The 20003-nt window shown below is 59.2% G+C and overlaps 1 protein-coding gene across 1 annotated transcript in view; it reads right to left on the bottom strand.

The window, feature by feature from the left end:
- Positions 1–7488: 7488 nt before the first annotated feature.
- NFATC1 (nuclear factor of activated T cells 1) overlaps positions 7489–20003 on the bottom strand; it is a gene marked incomplete at its 5' end in the record, with an annotated part of 96183 nt that continues 83668 nt past the window's right edge. Inside the window, one exon of the mRNA XM_077752713.1 lies at positions 7489–9217. Coding sequence (XP_077608839.1) covers positions 9174–9217 — 44 coding nt within the window. The remainder of the gene's footprint in view (positions 9218–20003) is intronic.

Genomic DNA, 20003 nt, shown 5'->3' with positions numbered 1-20003 from the left:
GACGGGCCATGGGCGCAACACACGGCACACTCAGCACACAACACACTCAGCACACACTCAACCCACTCAGCACACACACCACACACAACACACTCGGCACACACATCCCACATGGCACACTCAACACACTCAGCACACACATGGCACACACGTGACACATGGCACACTCAACACACTCAGCACAGAACCCAACCCACTCAGCACACTCAGCACACACACCACACACACTCAACACACTTGGCATACATCACACATGGCACACTCAACACACACACTCAACACACTCAGTACACTTAGCACACTCAGCAGTCAGCACACACAATGCACACTCAACGCACACACCACACACAAGGCACACAAAACACCCACACAACACAGCACTCAGCACACACACTCAACACAGTACACTTAGCACACTCAGCACTCAGCACACACAAGGCACACTCAACACACACAACACACACTCAGCACACTCAGTGAATACACACAGCACACTCAACACATGCACAGCACACATAACACACATGTACACAGCACCTGCACAATGCACTCAACATACACCACATACACTCATAACACATACAACACACTTGCACAACACACACAACACAGTACACACAATCCTAATACACAACACACTCAGGACACACACTGATAATGCACAACACACTCATAACACTCACACGCATTCAACACACAACACACAGTGATCACACACACAATACACCCCTCACATACACAACACATACTCATAACTAAGAATATACAGTCTGAACACACACTGATAGCACATACAACACACATATAACACACACCACACACTCATAACACACGCACAACACACAACACATCCGTAACACACACCACACACTTACAACACACGTGTTTGCACACACACACACAGATACGTGTATGTAACACCAGGTAAATCTGAATAAGTTATATAAATTGTACCAGTGTCCGCTTCCTGTTCTGGGGGTAAATGTGAAAATCCAACGGGACTTCTCTGTGCATTTTATAGGCAATTTCTTTTGAATCTATGATTATTTTAAGATAAAAATTTGTAAAAACCAGACAAAATAAAGGGTTTTCTGTGCACAAAAGCTGAAGCAGCCCGCCAGCAGCTGGGGGAAGAGGCGCCACACGGAAGGCTCGGGCCGCGGGGAGTGGTGGCCAGTGTGGGGGCAGAACTGCTACACAGAGAAATGGGAAACACAACATATTTACCATTAAACCTCCCTGCAGGAAAGGAACGGCCGTGTGCTGTGGAATCTGCGACCTGCGCAGAGGGAGATGTCGGGCTAAGCGCGGGGTCTGGAAGCCGGGAGGAGCCGCTGCGCACGGGGAAGGCCACCTCGGACCTGGAGCGGCCACGGCACTGACCCGGGGGAGAGCCACAGCCCAGCAGTCCGCGAAGGAGGGACACGTGGGATCGTACGGAGCACTCGGCCTAGCCCACGAGAAGACGGGAGAGAGAAAGGGGCAGCGGGTGGGTCAGTGAGACAACCAACCACGAGTTGTAGATTTGAATCCAACCACATCAGGGGTTCTGTGCGGCAGTCAAGGCCTAGTCGAGAGGCCGGGACAACGAGACTGTATGGAAGCAGCAGGCCCACACTACACGCCCACGGGGAGCCGACTCTACACGTAACGCCACGAAGGACTAAAAGTTAAATAAACAGCAAGCGTATCCGTGCTGGTGCTCGTCAAAGATTACTATCAGACCACGTAGACCTTAGAGCAGACTATTTCCAGGAAAAGTGTGATACCACACCGGCACATGGGTCGGTTAATGAGGAGTACGGAACGGTTCTGAATACCTAACCACGGCCACGCCCGCGGCAGACCTGGGCACCTGCAAGGTCACCTGCAAGGTCACGCAGGTGACCGCACACGGACAGAGTTCACGCGTCCACCTTACAAGGGACGAGCACGAGCGAGCAGATGGACGGTCCCCGAGGCCCTAGATCTGAACACCACTGTCGAGCCACTGGGCCTGGTGTGAATTACAGTACACGCCGCCCAGCGGCACCGAGTGCGCGTGTTTATCAGGTGCTCAGGAACACGTGCCGAGAGAACCCGCATTCTGGACCATAAAACAAGACTTCGTGATATAATAACTGAACTCACACAAAGTATTTTTTTCTAAACAACAAGGGCATTAAGCTAAAATCTGGAAATCTCTCGGTCTTGGAAACTAAATAACACACTCCAAAGGGAGCCGTGCGTGGCCTTCAGTCACAGTCAGGCCACTGACCCTGGTCCCCTTACTTACGGAGCATTTGAATTCCTGCCTCTTTTCCACGAGACATGAGGAGCACACCTGTTGTGTCTCCTCGCGCTGGAATGCGAGGTGGCGCCCGTGCCCACGGCGCTCCACTGCGCGTGTTCGGTGGGAGTCCGTGGCAGCGTCAGGACTGCATGGGACGCTGCTCCCGAGGAGGACGTGGGCAGCTGAGATGCGGACGATGCGGGTCGGCGGTACAATCCGTAGGTGCCCGACGTAACGCTCCCTCCGCGCGGTAGCAAATTTACTTGTGCGTGTGGTGCCGGAGACCCTCAGAGACGCTGCCTTAGCTCTGTCGGGGGGACGAGGGGCCTCTGGCCAGGTCTCAGCCGACGCGCACCCACTTCTCAGAGCTGGAGTGGGAGGTCCCACGTGGCGGCCTCCGGGCACGGCCCCCTGGCTTACAGACCCACCCGTCTCCTCCTCACGCAGCGGCTGCCGAGCGGGAGAAAGGCCCCCTCGCCAGCAGGCTCCCTGCTCACCTCCTGAAGGCCTGCTGCCCAGCATCGGCTCTCCGGGGGCTGGGGTTTCAGGGCAGGGATTCTGGGACACACACACACACACACACAAGGTCCATCACAGATGCTGAGAGAACGTTAGCTCGGGGATGGAATTAATGTCTAATTTATGGACGGGGACATGAGTGTGCCGTCAGGGGAGTCCTCAGGGGGACAGTGCCAGCCAGAGAGATTCAGACGTGCAAGAGATTCACCCCAACAGAGCAGAGGGGCGGCAGGAGGGGCGGGAAAAGCCTCCATCAGGGCACAGGTCTGACCGGGCGCCTGGACGGCGTTGGTGGAAGCAGGCACAGCCGAGCGAGTGGCCAGGCTCTTCGTGTCCCCCAGCCGTGTCCTCTCCCGGCCGCACCCGCCGGGGCCCCGAGTCCGACCCTTTCCTCACCAGAACCAGCCTGGTTAGTATGACCCAGATCCTTCTGGTTTCACTGTAACTACTTATTCTGTGGATTAATTATTAGTAGTTTCCTAACAGAGCTCCCTGACGACCAGGCTCACAACGCCAGGGACACCCGGTCCCTGCTGCCCTGAGGGGGTGCGGCTCTCTGCGGCTCTCCAGCTGTCTGTCCGTCCGTCCTCTCCCTCTCGCATGCCTGGTGATCTGCGGGGGCCTCCGCATGCAGCCTCCCCACGACACGCTCCTTACGTCCTGGCAGCCGGGTGTCAAGAGGAGCGTCTGAGAGGCTGGGGGGCCTGGAAGCCGAGGAGAGCCACGTCCACGGCTCTGGTGAGTGGCCGTGGCCCAGGGCGTGGTGGCCACACGAGGTTCAGAAGTACTGGCTTATTTCCTCATGGGAAAGGAACTCTGTCCCCCGTCCGCCCTCGTCCCTCCCAGCCTCTTGGGCACCAGGGGCGCCAGCCTAGGATCTCTGCGCGGGCGGCCACCCCCATGGGGCCCCCTTGTCACCTCCCCAGGGCCCACTCGGCCGCCGCTAGCCCCCCCACCTGCCAGATGCGCACGGCCCCTCCGTGGGGTCTGGAGGTTAAGGGCTTTTCTCCTCTGGAGGAAGTCTTGTCCGCTGGTACACCAAGCTTCTAGAACATGCCCCGCACACAAGTGGCACTTGGTCCGTGTTCGCGCCCACTGCTGACCGCACCTCACAAGGGAATCATTTCTCTGGTGGAGGACAAAGGAGGAGCCCCAAATCACAAGGAAACCCCGTGCCCCGTGGCTTTGCTGGTGCAGCCTGGGCATCGGCCACAGCCAGCCACTCATGGAGGTGACACCAACTTAGGGAGAGGGCGGGGGCAGTGGCTTTGCTGGTCTCAGCTGATGCTTCTAGGTGGTGCCAGTGCTCTTCCTCCTTCAGGATTCAGGGCTGCTTCTCACGGATGCCACTCCCAGGCAAGCGTGGAGACCCTCACCCGGGGCAGCAGGCACCCGCCGGCCACACGGCGTCACTTTTAAATGGTGGACATGGCTTCACACCACAGGAGTGACTCTCTAATGGTGGAATCCGGGCCCTCCTGGTGCTGTGGAGACGGGACCCCAGGGCCAGGCAGGGGGAGTGGATGCGGTGAGCAGGCTTCCTGGAGCCCCGGGGACAACATTCACAGCTCGGGCCCTTCAGGGACAAACCACAGATGGTGTGGAAAATGCACCTCTTCCAGAGATGCCTGTGTGGACCGGGTGCCCCTGGCGGGCGGGCTACGCGCAGCAGGGACGGTCTGTGCAGCCCAGGCAGGGCCCCGGAAGGGGAACCGAGGAGGGAGGGCTCGGGTCACCGCTCCCTGCTTCCCGATGGGACTGTGGCTTCCTGCAGCTCAGTCCTCCACCCCCTCCCCACCCTGGGGAGGACGAGGAATGGAAAATGATGATACAAAAGGCCCTGATAATTACACTCACTACTGAAAGTAATTCCCATGCCGTGCCTGGCACCTTGTGGAAGGAGCCGCTCAGCTGTGACGCTCTGGTCACAGTCACAAGGGTCCAGGGAGAAACGTGACTGTTAGAAGGTCACGCAGTGCAGACAGCGGCAGTGGAAAGGTCAGGACACTGAGAGTGGGCTCGCAGGGAGCTTGCGGGAGCCCCGCGCAGACGCGCATTTCCCGCGACCCTGGTCATCGGCGCCGTGGCTTCTCCTCTGTGCTGTGTGGGCAGTAAAACAGCCACTGGGGCTCCGACGGCACCACGTGAACGGGCTCGAGCTGGCGACCCAGAGGCGGAGGCGGCGCAAACCAAGGCCCGCTTTCCGCTTGGACACAGATGAGCATTTAGTCACCTCCTACTTAACGCAATGGCTTTTGGCAGAAAGAATGATGACGTGCTTCACACGCATGACTGCAGGGTACGCCAGCAATCCAGCGCTGGTCTCGGGCCTCGTACCTTTCAAACTGAGCAAGGGAAAATCGCTCTTCAAAAAGTGAGACACCCAGGGGCGCCTGGGGGCCCAGCTGGTTGAGCGTCTGACTCTGGATTTCCGCTCAGGTCACGATCTCAGGGTTGGTGAGAGCGAGCCCTGCGTGGGGCTCTGCACTGACGGCTTATACCTGCTTGCGGTTCTCTCTCTCTCCCTCCCTGCTCTCAAAATAAGTAAACATACTTAAAGAAAAGAGTGAGACATACAATTACCTAAGTACCCACGAAACGCACTCCGAGGGACGGGCCCCAGCCTGCAGGCCGGGGCTCACACAGGACCTGGGCCGCCAGCGTTCCTGGCGGCCACACGTGGAGGTGGCCCAGGGGTCCACCCAGCCACACGCGCTCACAACCTGCCCTATCCACACACCAGAGCGGGTTTTGGCCACAAGAAGGAGTGAAGGAGCGAAGGCTAATAAATGCTGATGTGACGAACCAGGAAACCATTCTGCTGAGTTCTTCCACGCAAGGCCACATGCCTACCGGTGCACGGATTCCAAGTACCCAGAAAGCACAGCCCACAGGGACAGAGTTCACAGAGGTTACCGGGGGCCGGGGGCGGGCTCCAGGGCTCCCTGCGGGGTGACGAGGCACTGGGAACAGACAGAGGTGGCAGTTATGCAGCACTGTGAATGTGCTCCGTGCTACTGAACCGTCCCCTTCAACACCGCCTGTTCATCGTGTGTGACTTTAGTTCTGTAAACACTGCTCTCACACAGGCCCTTCATCTCGGGCTCTGCACCTCCTTTCCAGACGCAGCTGCTTCCACTCAGCCTGTGCCCCAACGTGGCACACGTTTCTCAGCACATGTGTAATGACGGTTGCGCACAGACACCCTTCTGGCGACGCTGTTTGGGACCCCGCACAGGGGGGTGGGGGCGGTCAGAGGACACCCTGGAAACTGAGGCGCTAAAGTGCTCGGAGTCTCGCTCAGGTCGTGCTTGGTTACAGGGAGAGACTGGGTGTTCACCACACGCTCTCAAACGTGGGAAGGGCTGGGACCGGCCACAAAGGGAAGCCTGCCACCCCGGCCCGGGCGCGGCTGCCCCCGCTTTGCTCCACGGCGGACGGTTCTGGGGTACGTGCCACACGAGCCCGGTCGCCGTGAGAGGGGAGCAGCTGGCAGGCATACGGCCCCCATGCTCCAGGGGCCCGGCCGGCGTGGGGCGTGAGGGCAAATCACATCAGCGCCCTGCGAGAGGCACGCCCGTGGCACGCTCCCCTCACTGCACAAAATCGACCGAAAAGAGACAAAACTAAGTCAACGGGTGTTCACAGAAACACCACCTTTTTGGCACAAACCGTCTGTTATTTCCTGGATTTGTATTTTTGTGTCTGGAATATAAAATCCTATGGTTGGGGGGCGCCTGGGTGGCTTAGTCGGTTAAGCGTCTGACTTCGGCTCAGGTCATGATCTCACGGTTCATGGGTTCGAGCCCCACGTTGGGCTCTGTGCTGACAGCTCAGCACAAAACAGGAGCCTGTTTTGGATTCTGTGTCTCCGTCTGTCTCTGACCCTCCCCTGCTCATGCTATCTCTATCTCTCTCAGAAATAAATAAAAAATTTTAAAAAGTTAAAAAAAATATTGTTTAAAAAAAATCTTATGGTTGGGAAGGGGGCAGTGACAGGTTTATAAAAACTTGCTTTGAAATGAACAGCGTCCAGGACATTCTTCAGGGAGGCAAGCCCGGCTCTGGGGCCCCGTGAGTCTGCTCTCTGGGCGGGTGGCTGGCACTCCCAATCCCCTCTGCGCCCAGCGGGCTGGGGCTCCTGGCCTGTGATGGGCCCCCTATGGGCCCCAGTCCCCACACGCCCCTCGTAGGCCCGCTGGGGCGGCTGCTTGCCAACCACGCTTGCTAAGCGATGGAAATTTCTCTAATACTCTGCCTCATCTCAGCAAAAGATACAGGAAATCTTGCATTTTACAAAGTCCTAAAAGCAAAGCACTGTGACAATTCAGCACGGTAAGGGCCGGGGCAGTGCCGGGTCTCATGCTGGTTTTATGAACAACTAGACAGCGTCTTCCCATCTGAGCCTGTAGTGGGGTTGGGGGGCGCTGGGGCGCGGGACGGAAGCAGCAGAAGGAGCGACAGGTCCGCGGCCACGCGTTGTCTTGCCCACACGACAGCCACACTGCACGCGAGGGTGTGCGTGGCCGCGGCCTCGCCCGGTTACTCTCCGGAGCAGAAGTGCTTGCCTCCAGCGCAAGCCCCCGTCCCCGCGGCCGCCTCCCATGTGCAGGCGGCACAGGAGCATGGAGGTACCGCGGGAGGCCCGAGAGCCAGGTAGCACCGTCGCGCACGTAATGATCACCGGCAGACTAAGATTGTCCAGCAAAAAAATATTGCTTTATTGGATCTATTTCCTAAGTACAGACCGCTGACGCGAACACCACACGCTTCCTCTTCCTCGGACGCGGCCGACCGAGAAGTGTTTCATGCGGGCCCTGGGGCGCTACCTGCGGGCTGCGGTCTGGGCTGCGGCGGGGCAGCAGCCTGCGGGAAGCAGGGTCACGTCTAGGCGGGGCCACGCCGTCGCTCGTGACGGCTGCGTGCGAAGGCTACAGGCGTGGCTTTCGGGGCTGCGACCTTTCTGGGAGTCAGACAAAAATCAGACGTCACCGCACGGAAGAACAGTCTCAACGTCACTGTTTCTGAGGGAGGGGCTACTCCACCACCTTATGTTTCGCTGTTATAACTTACGACCTCCGTTGGCGGGTGCAATTCTGGCATGTTCCATGAGGGGGCATGAACTCCTAAGGCACAGTTATTAGGTGAGCCAGGTTTTAATTAGATCATGCTTTTTGGTTATGTGGAGCTGCTAGTATAACGTGTAATAAGCTGTTAGTGGTACAAATGCAGCGGTAAAGCTTACACTAACCTACGTGACAGTAACTGACCAGAGAACGTGCTGCGGCCTCTGCACGTTACACGTGTTTGCTGCCTGTCTGAGAGGAAGCAGTCGTGAGGCTTCTGTGAAGGGATGGCCTCGCAGTGAACAGATGCGTCACGCTCCTCCTGCCATGGGGTTTACAGCTGCTTCCCCATGTGCTGCTGGGCAGCAAACAGGTGTTGGGAGCGCGCCTCTCCTGACTCGTGCTCGGCTGACGGCACCACACAAGACGACGAAGCCCCGGAGGGAGATGGGCCCAGAGCACGTGGCTGAAGAGCCAGGTTCGGTCTCAGATGCATCTTCCAGAACAGATACTGGTTATTGCCGACACGGCAGCCCTCGCTGGGCAAGACCGGACGTTACTGCCTCTGTCGTTATTATTTGTTCATAAATATGTGCCAGCTCTGTACATACACGCAAATGCAAGATCCGGCGTGTGGCAGACAGGCTTCTTTTTTGTTCAGCAACCTACCTTGTGCTATCAGCTTACTTGCGCTACGCTCAAAGCCAGATTAAAAACAAAACCTTAGCATGCTACAATTAACAATCCTACGGTTCCAGGAACACGGGGGAGGGAGGAGGGGATGAGAGCGAGGACAAAACAGAACGTCTCTAAAATGCACTGAGTAAGGCAACACATCGTACGCCGCAGCCCGAGGAAAGCTGAGAAAAGGCAGGAAGCACGTGTGAGGTTTTGCTCACGATGCTGGCCTAGCCTGCCGGTATTCTCCAAATTATACAAGAGAAAAGCCTCGTGATGAAGTGTCTTCATAGCTTGTGCTGCTACAAACACCCTCCTGGCAGCAGACTCGGCGCCCTCCCGCGGTGCCCCGATGCCGGGGTCTGCGTTATAAGGCACTTCCAGCACAGGGGTCCCTCCGTGAGGGGCGCTCTCACAGGCCGCCCCCTTCAGTCTTGACACATGAGGCGCGGCCGGGCCCCCCTCCCCCGGCCGTAGGGCAGCTTCCGAGAGCGGACAGTGCAGATCTTCACGAGGCCGGAGTCCGGCCGGCACCAGGGCTGCTCAGTCCACTCAAAGACCTGGTGCCAGAGCTCAACTGTCAGCGGCCGAGTCCACACCACGCGGCTTCAGGGCGGGTTCCATGTTGCCAGCTACGATCAGATGTTGGTGCTGGAGAGATCGTTCCGGATTATCTCATTTACTGCAAGAAAACACAACGGAGAAACGGTTAGGGAAGCACGCTCTGTCCAGCAGCGTCCGTGAGAAAAGAAGTCCCATCAGCGGTGCTTTCGGCCAGTCACGCGAAGCCCGTGTGCGGGCGCCCCCAGGAGGAAGGCTGCTCCTGCTCCCCACCACGGGCCCGGGGCGCCCCGAGCCGGCCACGCTGCCCAGGACCCGGCTGCGTGACTCCAGGGGCCGCGGCGGTCGGGGTGCCCGCGCTAGCCTGGAACCGGCCCGCAGTGGTGGCTCCGTGGCAGGAGGGCGTGGCTGGCGTCTCCACCAGGAGGCACCCCCGAAGTCCACGCTCAGAGGACCCCCTCTCCTCGCTCCACCCGGGGACAGAGCACGTCTGGGAGGAGGGCCAACCGCGGGGCCCGGGCCGCCCTTTGTTTGCAGCTCTTCCTTCATTTCTGTTTCCTCGTCCATGTCCGCTATCAGCGTGTGGGTTTTGGCAGCAGAGGAGGAAATGAGCGAAGCTGGCAAAGGCCATCGTGAGCGAGCTGCACAACAACCCTGTCCCCACCCCTCGACCGGCCCCCCAGGCCGGGGACGCGTCCCCACGGCCCACTTTGCTAAGAGAACCCGCGCAGTGAGGAACGCACGCTCACGTCACGGAACTGCCCGGCTTCCCTCTGCCGCCCAGATAAACTCTGCGTGTTTCTGCAAAGGCCCTGGTGCGTCCCAGGGCGGCTTCCTGCAGCCGGCAGCTGGCACACCTGTCATCGCCCCCACCCCTCCCCTAAATGCCCTTTCGACACCCCCCACTATTGTTGAGAATAACAATAATAAAACAGGGCTGGGGAGCCAGGAATTGTGTCACGGTTGCTGATAACAAAGCCCAGTTTCACGGGCGGGCGCCTGACTGAGAAGCCCCGGCCACCCGCTCTTCCCAGAGGTGTAGCCTGGGCCTGGACCCCGGGCGCCGGCGTCCCACACTTCGCCCAGACCCACCCGCTGATGCAACGGGACCGCCTATGGGGGAGGGGGGATGAGTCACTTAACACAAACACCAGGAGCACAGCAGGCCAGAGCGGGCGCCGGGCCAGCGTGCCTGCAAAGGACACATCTGCCGGGGACACGGATGTGATGCACGACCACCGGACGTGCAGCCACACCTTCTCTGAAGATGGCACTGACCTTCGGGCACAACACACCGGAGGGGCTGTGGCTCCCCCGGGACCAGTGACTCCTCCCAGCCGCTAATGAGGCGCAGCTGCTCACAGCAGCTCTCAGGACACCGCCTGTCCCTGGAGCGTCCCGGGGGCGGCTCCCCGGCTGCACGCGGTTCCCCGCTTTGCGAGGCCCACTCGAGAGCCTGGGAAGTGCGCGGCCGGGGCACCTGGGGAGGCACCCGGCGAGGTGCTCCCGCCTCCACGCGCAGAGCGGGTCACACACCTCGGCCTGGACCACGCGGCCTCCCCCATCACTTGACCCTGAGGCCGCCCGAGGTCCAGAGGCCCTGGGCACCGCCTGCCCCTGTAGCACGGGCACGAGGGCCTGGACCCCCACCGACAGTGCCCCTCTCTCTGCCTCCCGCCTCACTTGTGTGGGGAGGCACGTCCAGCGTGTGTTCCGCAGAACAGCGTGACATTGAGAGCACTCGCACAAAGAAAGGGGACGAGCTGGAGCTTCCTTGGAGCCCTGCCTTGGTGCCGAGAAGGCCCACCTGCTGGCCACATGTCTCCGTACCACGCAGGGCAGGCTGGACATCCTCACTGGCACGGAGCCACGTGCGGGAAGCCAAGCCCCCTGGTGGCAGCTGGCAGAGGCTCGTCGCTGACTGGTGTGGCACCGGGCGGTTTAAAAGTTGCTGTTGGGGCCACTGTTGTCGTGTCTTCCTACACTGACCCGGGCTGAGGGCTCGGCAGCTCTTCCTAACCCGACCACAGGCGGAGTGGAAGGTCTGGCGGCGTGCGCGGTGACGTCTGGGACCGGGGCCCAGCCTGTGACGGCGCAGTGGAAAGGGGGTCTGACCACCATGGGCAGGCCTGGGTCAGGGGCTGCGACACTAAGCCATGACACCTTGTGCGGGCAGGGCCTCCTGGACAGGACGTCCTGAGCGGCGGGCTGGACCCGTCAATCACACACACTGAACGGGGTCTCGCTGTTCCCTCCACCGCTGAGGACAATGGAGGTTCTAGTGAGCTCGGAGATCAGGTGGCAGAGAAGTTCTCAGGGGCAAAATGATGGGGAAGTCACAGCGTCTGAGAGGCTATGGTGACGGAAGCGTGGGGGGCCAGAGGGACGAAAACAGCAATGTGGGGGCTAATGGTTAGTAATGAGGGAAAATATGGGGAAGTCACAGGGGTATTGATATCGGGAAATGTGGGGAGGGCTGAGGGGTAACAGTGACGGGGAAGGTGGGGAGGGCCGAGGGGCAATAACAGGGGGCAGGTGGGGAGGGCGGAGGGGAAAAACCAGGGGAAAGGGGGGGAGGGCCGAGGGGCAATAACAGGGGGCAGGTGGGGAGGGCGGAGGGGAAAAACCAGGGGAAAGGGGGGGAGGGCCGAGGGGCAATAACAGGGGGCAGGTGGGGAGGGCGGAGGGGAAAAACCAGGGGAAAGGGGGGGAGGGCCGAGGGGCAATAACAGGGGGCAGGTGGGGAGGGCGGAGGGGAAAAACCAGGGGAAAGGGGGGGAGGGCCGAGGGGCAATAACAGGGGGCAGGTGGGGAGGGCGGAGGGGAAAAACCAGGGGAAAGGGGGGGAGGGCCGAGGGGCAATAACAGGGGGCAGGTGGGGAGGGCGGAGGGGAAAAACCAGGGGAAAGGGGGGGAGGGCCGAGGGGCAATAACAGGGGGCAGGTGGGGAGGGCGGAGGGGAAAAACCAGGGGAAAGGGGGGGAGGGCCGAGGGGCAATAACAGGGGGCAGGTGGGGAGGGCGGAGGGGAAAAACCAGGGGAAAGGGGGGGAGGGCCGAGGGGCAATAACAGGGGGCAGGTGGGGAGGGCGGAGGGGAAAAACCAGGGGAAAGGGGGGGAGGGCCGAGGGGCAATAACAGGGGGCAGGTGGGGAGGGCGGAGGGGAAAAACCAGGGGAAAGGGGGGGAGGGCCGAGGGGCAATAACAGGGGGCAGGTGGGGAGGGCGGAGGGGAAAAACCAGGGGAAAGGGGGGGAGGGCCGAGGGGCAATAACAGGGGGCAGGTGGGGAGGGCGGAGGGGAAAAACCAGGGGAAAGGGGGGGAGGGCCGAGGGGCAATAACAGGGGGCAGGTGGGGAGGGCGGAGGGGAAAAACCAGGGGAAAGGGGGGGAGGGCCGAGGGGCAATAACAGGGGGCAGGTGGGGAGGGCGGAGGGGAAAAACCAGGGGAAAGGGGGGGAGGGCCGAGGGGCAATAACAGGGGGCAGGTGGGGAGGGCGGAGGGGAAAAACCAGGGGAAAGGGGGGGAGGGCCGAGGGGCAATAACAGGGGGCAGGTGGGGAGGGCGGAGGGGAAAAACCAGGGGAAAGGGGGGGAGGGCCGAGGGGCAATAACAGGGGGCAGGTGGGGAGGGCGGAGGGGAAAAACCAGGGGAAAGGGGGGGAGGGCCGAGGGGCAATAACAGGGGGCAGGTGGGGAGGGCGGAGGGGAAAAACCAGGGGAAAGGGGGGGAGGGCCGAGGGGCAATAACAGGGGGCAGGTGGGGAGGGCGGAGGGGAAAAACCAGGGGAAAGGGGGGGAGGGCCGAGGGGCAATAACAGGGGGCAGGTGGGGAGGGCGGAGGGGAAAAACCAGGGGAAAGGGGGGGAGGGCCGAGGGGCAATAACAGGGGGCAGGTGGGGAGGGCGGAGGGGAAAAACCAGGGGAAAGGGGGGGAGGGCCGAGGGGCAATAACAGGGGGCAGGTGGGGAGGGCGGAGGGGAAAAACCAGGGGAAAGGGGGGGAGGGCCGAGGGGCAATAACAGGGGGCAGGTGGGCAGGGCCGAGGGGCATTCATGGCGGCCAGCAGGAGGGAAGTCCGGCAAAGCCGCCGGGAGCTTCTAGTGACCCGGGCCCTACAGAGCGCGGGGAAAACAACATCTGCCTGACACAGCGAAGGGGAAGCGGCATCAGAAGCGGGCTTCCCCTCACTGCCCACTGGGTCACCAGCACCTTGANNNTAGCGCCGCACCGCGCCCCCGCCAGTGCGCAAGTGCCCCTCGGGCCTGCCCTCAGGTCCCCTGGGGAGCGCGCCTGGCAGCAGCGCTGACGGGAGGGACGGCTGCACCACCGAGGCCAGGACCAGCGCGCGGCCACGCTCTCTCCCGAAGACAGCCTGTGTCCCGGCCACGGGGGGGAGGCCACGGGGCGCAGGGACAGGCCGCGTCCCGCCGCCTCCGGCCTCGCCCTGGCCACGGCCTCCTACTTGTCTTCCGTGAGGTCACGGTTCCGAGTCCCCGTGAGTCCAGGGCCGCCCCCGGGGGGGGGTGCTGGTTACTCTGGGGGCGGCCTTCTCTCTGTTACGGTTTCCCACAGTGTCTTCTCTGTGCTGAGAGTTTCCATCTTCTTATTCAGCTTTTCCACCGACACGAAGGGTTTTTTCTCTGTACAAGTATTTTGAACTGCAGGTAGCATGTGACCCTCACAGCTTGTCAGAGACCTGGTGTCAGATGGCCCTGCACAGGATGTGGCGAGCTGTTACACCACAATTCAGCCCAATGAGAAAGGTTTTTCCCCTTATATTTAAGTTTTCTCTAAAGTGCTCCCAAGGTGGAAACTACTGTTTTTTCCTAAAACTTCTGCGGCAATCTGAATTCTTGCTTTACTCTGGGATACGTGTGCGGGACACACACAGACACACACACACCCAAACCACCTCTACGTGCAGAACTGGGACTGAGTGAAAAGAAAATTCGTGTTTTTTACCATTTAAAATCTAAATTGTACAAAGCACAGGCATACATTCTCACCTCCACTCACATTATCCGTCCGCAGTCACTAGCATCTTCCCACCACCACACACAGACCTCGCGGTTATTTATAAATAAGTTTGCAAATTAATCAGTGAAGGGTCTTTTTTAAAGTAAAATTGTTGTCCTTTCATCTAACGAGTTTCCTTTTCATCATCATTTTGAAAAAACAGATCTTAAAACCTCACGCTGTGGTGAGACGGCCTCAGTTTACCCCTGGGGGGCTTCTGTCCGACTCTCGTGAGACAACGTGACGGAAGGGGCATCGAGGGTCCGAATCTCACTTAACACGCTTTCCTTCTCGATGCCTCGCTCGTAACCCGTTTCCCCACATTTTGGGATTCCTGGTTTCCGAAAGCAGCCACGGATCTCGAATCAGAATGTCAGGAAGGAGCACGGTGCTGGCTGGCCCCACGCTTCGGCACCCCCCGCTGCCCAGGCACACGCACCGTGGCGGCCCCCATGACAGTCCCAGGAGGGGAGGCAGACAACGCAGTTGCGGGTTTGGAAGCGGAACTTCCAACTTGGCGGAGGCCACAGTGGCCNGCACTCAGAACGAGGCGGGTGGGGGCGGGGGAGGGCCGAAGGCAGAGCCACGGTCCCTTCTTCTTCAGGACACTTCTCTTGAAACACCCCCACTGGTGCCATGCACACAAACGTGGCACTCTTCTGTTTGAGCTAAAAACACCTAGTTTTTCACTCATTTCTCCTGTACTCGTTCTGTGCCTTGAAAATCTTTTTTTTTTTTTTAAAGGAGGAGAAGAGGCAAGCGACCAGAGGAACCAGGAACCACCCGGCATCTGCACGGTCACCAACTTTCCACTGCATCGTCAGAACGAACACCGCACATCAGCATTTCCTTTGCTCTGAAACAAACAGCAAGTGGAACTGACCGCCCCCGACTCTATCCGACAGGTATCAAAGCCACAAGTCTGCTGACACACCACAGGGAAGCGTCGTTCAGAAATCCCAGAGGCACGGTGCAACGATTCCAGGCACTGCCCGGGGCCTGGGGGCCCAACACACCGCTGCCCGGGGCCTGGGNCACCACGGCTTGGGGTCTGGGGGCCCCGACACACCGCTGCCCGGGGTCTGGGGGCCCTGACACAGCACTGCACACCTGGGCCAGGCTGGTCCCCTGCGCGCACAGGCCTCACCCGTTTTAAATCTGGTGTTCAGATGCGCCACCCCAGTGCAGCCACCCACGGCCGACATGCCTCTCCTGCTCACCAGGCAGCTTGCTTGTCGCGGCCGGAGCAGGAGGCTGTGTCCATCTTCTCAACTTCAAATAACAGGGGCTTGGAAGTGATAACAGTGCCACAGGACTAGAAAGGAAACCTGGGGTCCTGACATCGAGTGTGTCCCTTTGGTCTGAAGAACTACAGGACACCGTGTGATCAGAGCTAAGACAGAAATGGAGTCTGGGAGGGAGAGCAATCCCTAAAAAGTGACAGAAACGACACAGAAAGCATCTAGGTGCTGTCTGCTTTACAGCTGCTTTGGCCTCCGGTCCTGCAGCGGAGCCTGGGCCACGAACGGGGTCCCTCAAAGCCAACAGCTCCTTGTGACCCCACGATTCTCTAACTTGCTCAGACCAGTTCTCTTCGGGCAACTGCCATTTCACCGATGGGGCAGAGACTCGAGCAGCACGGGGCTGGGGCCTTCCCTTAGGAAGCCTGCCGTGAGCCCCTCGCACGCCGGGTGCTGGCTCTCGGGGGTTCTGGAGGATCTGCTCTCCCGCTGCCTCTGCGCCTGCCTGGAGCCTGAGGGTCTCATCTGTGAAAACGGGGACTTGGCCGAGATGCCTCTCGGCTCCCTGACGGGGTTCCCTGCGGGCATTTCACACGGAGAAACCCACATCCTGGTTAGATTCCCACGTGCCGAGTGTGGGATCCTCCCAAACCTGGGAGGTGAGCTGTTGTTATTCTTTGAGGACGGTCTCAGAGAGGGCAGGGGGTCTCCAGTCCTCACACAGCAGCAGCGGGCTGAGCAGTCCTCGGGGACGGCCTCTCCAGGCTGGTTTTCTGTGCGGCAGGGGGACGTGCCGACTCGCCCAGCATCTGCCCATTCAGCGCGCCTGCGGGACTGGCACTTCCCAGTGCACTTCTGGCTTCCTGTCTGTGGGAAGAATGGACTTGCGGGCCTGTGGGCGGAGGCCTGGTTCCGGCCACGCTGAGCACGACAGTGCCGAGGGCCGGGGTCACTTCTCCGTGTTTAGTTCCAGTATTTCTTACAATGCATGCGCGATCTTTCTAGCAGCAGACAGCTCTCCGTGTAGGAGGGTCGTGGCTCACGCAGCCCTGGGCCGCACTCCCACCCCTCACGGAGCTCCGACAGCCCGACACAGCCCACAGGGTCACCTGGGCACCACAACCGCAAGACTCGCTCTGACGCCCCCGGGCTGCCCCTGCCTGGCCCCACAGGCCTGGGACTTGTGTGGGGGGGGTGGGGCGGGAACCCGTCAGACCCGTGAGGCCCACGTGCCGGGCTTCAGGGAGGGAGACACGGGGGTCGCAGGTGCTCACAGAGACATCGAGCCCACTTTCCCTGGAGCTGAGCTGGGGCCTCAGGAGCAAGAAATCTAGCTGGGCACCGTGCCCCCAGCCACACGGTGTCATCTTTGCTTTAAACAAGTTCAGTGAAGATGGATGAGGACTGTGCTCACAAATAATACTCTCGTGTCTTTTTAAAAAAATATTGATTGTTGTCGGCACTTGTTAACTTGATTACACAAAACACTTTTTAAACACATCTTCCTCCTTTTCAACAGTGAGGTTAGTTCTACTGAGGAGACAGCTGTCCCGTGAATCGTTGAGAATTCACAACGTTCACCTTCTGGTACTTGGCATACTAGTGAGCCCAGCAGGGTTTGACGACAGGCTACGCAGTTGCTTTTTCACGAGGAGAGCTACTTTGCAAAAGCCATCGTTGTCCTTTAAACCAAGGACACGTGAAAAACAAACAGGCCTGAAGGATCCACACAGGACTCAGTTCTGGGTGTGGGTCCTCCATGCTGCGTCTCCTCCCTTGGGCTCACTCGAAGCTCACGGCCAAATTAAGTACCGCACGTAAAGAAATGTAGGAGAGTGGTTGTTACGTGCTTACTCAACTTTCCTGTAAGGGACAGAAAACTGCGTGTCCTTCAGACGGAACAACTCATCAGAAACATTTTTATTTTTAAGGGATAGCCAAAATAGCTTTGCGAGCAGCAAAACAAAACAGGAAGACCATTCTTTCCCATTCCTATAACTAAAAGATAATTTTAAGATGTATTTGCTAACTTTCCCAGAAAACACACCGTTGGCTAAAGTTAGTGCCGTAACCTGAGAGGGCGATAATTTAGGCAGACAGTAGTAGAGCCAGAAATACCGCTGGCCAGGTAGTGTCTGCTGCGCGGAAGCTTTACGACGGCCGGTGCTTCTGGGATGCAGGCGCCACCGTCGCAAATCCTAACGAGCGTGCGGATCCTCACGGCCGCGACCTTCCGTGCGGAGGGTGTCAGCCACGCAGTGGGCGGCCTGCTGGCCACAGCGTTCACACGCACACCACTGCACAGACACGCCCAGACCTCCTCAGTTATTTAAAGTGTCAGGGCAGGTGTGGGAAGGAGTGAAAGCGCCCCAATTAAAGCCACAATTTGGAAAAGAGGGAGCAGAGAAGATCTTCTGGTGCCCCCCAAGCACAGGTGGGCGCTGGGGAAAGCTGGAGCTGTCCCTCGTGTGGGCTTTTAACTTCTCACAAAGTCCGCCGTCCTACGTCCTGCACGGCTGGGCCCTCCGTCGTGGCCAGGCACGGACCGCGGGCTGGGGTCCATGTGGCCCCGCGCTGTCCCGGCCCCACGCGGCCTCGGTCGAGAGCAGGTGCCGTTCTGCAGGACTGTCACAACCACGGCAGTTCTGAAAATGCAGAGTTGCAACATCACCGAAGTCCTGTTTTACTTTTCTGACTTTTTTCAAAGACGCTTTGTGAGGCGGTAGAAAATGAGGCCGTCTCTCAAGTTTCATTAAAAAGTGAGTTCCCGTGTTACCTCGGGTGTCCTGGACCCATTTCAGCCTTCACTTATTTTTATCTTTTTAATCATAATAAGCCACTGCCACGGGGCCTGCTATTTTTGGAAGGAGGGACTGGGATGGCGAAGTCTGAATGACAACAAGTCACAGTTTTAATAAAACATGACCCTCCCAACTGCGTGTGGGGCTAGCACTGGCGGGCACTGTTGTCACACGGGACTGTCAGCCATTAAAACAGAATAATTTTCCTGCCTTCAGTGCTTGCTTCCTTATTTAGCCTGAATACTCCAGATAATGCGAATGCCCGCGTGGAAACTCCAGCCTCCGTGGGGACTGGGCCGGCCACGTGACCGGGGGTTCCGCGGGGGTGCAGCGGGCGTGCGCTCCCCTATCACCTGGCCCACTTTTGTACTCACACCGGACTCACTCCATGGCTGCTCATGGGATCACTGAGCCAGCAGCGTTTGCCAGGGCTTCTCTGTGCTGCTGGAAAACACATTCCCCCGAATTATATCATTTCTATTCACACAGAGTTAACAGAAATGAAAAAGTAAAAGACCAAAAAGCCCCCTTTAATTAAAAAATAACACCGTGAAATGGACTAAAGAGAGAGACGCCGTGACGGGCTGGTCAGGCTGCTGCCTCCTGTCACTCTGCCCGGGGACGGGATGCCATGGCCTCAACGTAAGGCGCTAACGAGCGGCTCCTGGATTGTGGGCAGCGGGGAGACAGCCGCACCGCCCCTAGTCGGGCACCAGGAGCGTCCACATGACGGCCCACGGGCCGCCCACCAGCAAGCCCAGGCCCGGCGCCCCGCACCGCTGACGGCTGTGGGCTTTGGTCAGAGGAGGCTGTTCACCACGGGGGCGGAGGAAAGGCCCAAGCCCACCTGTTTCTGACTTCGCGGGAAGTGAAACCACACCTCATCGGTTACTGTGAGTCTGAAGTCAATCCTCACTTACCAGAGAATCATGAGTAATTCTGTCAGGCGGGACTCACTCAAGCAGCCGTCTGTGCCTGCGGGTGGGTCCAGGACCCGGGTCCTCGTGACCTCGGCACCAACCGCTACGGGGTCGTGAGGGAACCGTGTGGCTCGTCCTGCTCGCCTGGGGTGCAGACCTGCGTCAGGACCCACTGTGTTCTCATCGTACCTTGTGCGCATCCGAAACACCAACACCACCCTCAGAGGGAAGCCGGAGCCCAGGGAAGCTGGGGACTGTTGCTCAGCCTGGCGTCTTGGCCTGCTCCCTGGGCAGCTGCTGAGCGGCCAGGCCCACCCCCGGCAAAGCGAGCGGCCGGGGTTTGCACCCTCTGCCACCTCCCTGCCGCCCACCCCCAGAGACGTCCTCCGCACCAGGACACCTATTCCCGGCCGCCCAGGACGGCCACGTCCCGCTCCTGGCTCTCCCGGCCACTGGGGCGGGGGGCTGCCTGGGGCCAGTCCCGCGCTCGTGGTCGCATTAGCCCGAGCCCACCTTGGGGGGGAGGAGGTGTTCCCATGAGTACTGAGAACTCTGACCCGCAGCAGAGCCTGCTTCTTTACTCTGTAAAGACCTGAACAGAAAAATCACAGGACGCAGGAAGAAAAATGTGTTCAAAACTGAGCTGGTAAGTTACTCTCAGAAATTCTCAGTGTGGAAAACCACAGAGCTAGAGGGGGCGGTCACCCAGCACAGGCCAGCAAACAGGCCCCGTGCTCTATTTAGGGCATATTGACCCTGGAGTGGAAAAACACCCAAGATTGAATTTTTGTATTGATTATCCAATTATTAATCTTTATAGAACTATTCCAACACTGCACATAATGAGTAATTCATCACAGTATATTAGGTGCCAGGGAAGCTACACTGAGTATAAAGGGCCATTAAGTTCCTGGTAATTGCCCATTG

Source organism: Crocuta crocuta, unplaced genomic scaffold, assembly GCF_008692635.1.
Source record: "Crocuta crocuta isolate KB4526 unplaced genomic scaffold, BGI_CrCroc_1.0 scaffold101, whole genome shotgun sequence".
In the NCBI taxonomy this organism is placed as follows: Eukaryota; Metazoa; Chordata; class Mammalia; order Carnivora; family Hyaenidae; genus Crocuta; species Crocuta crocuta.
Note: the sequence above shows the minus strand (reverse complement) of the source record. Positions and strands in the feature narration are given on the sequence as shown.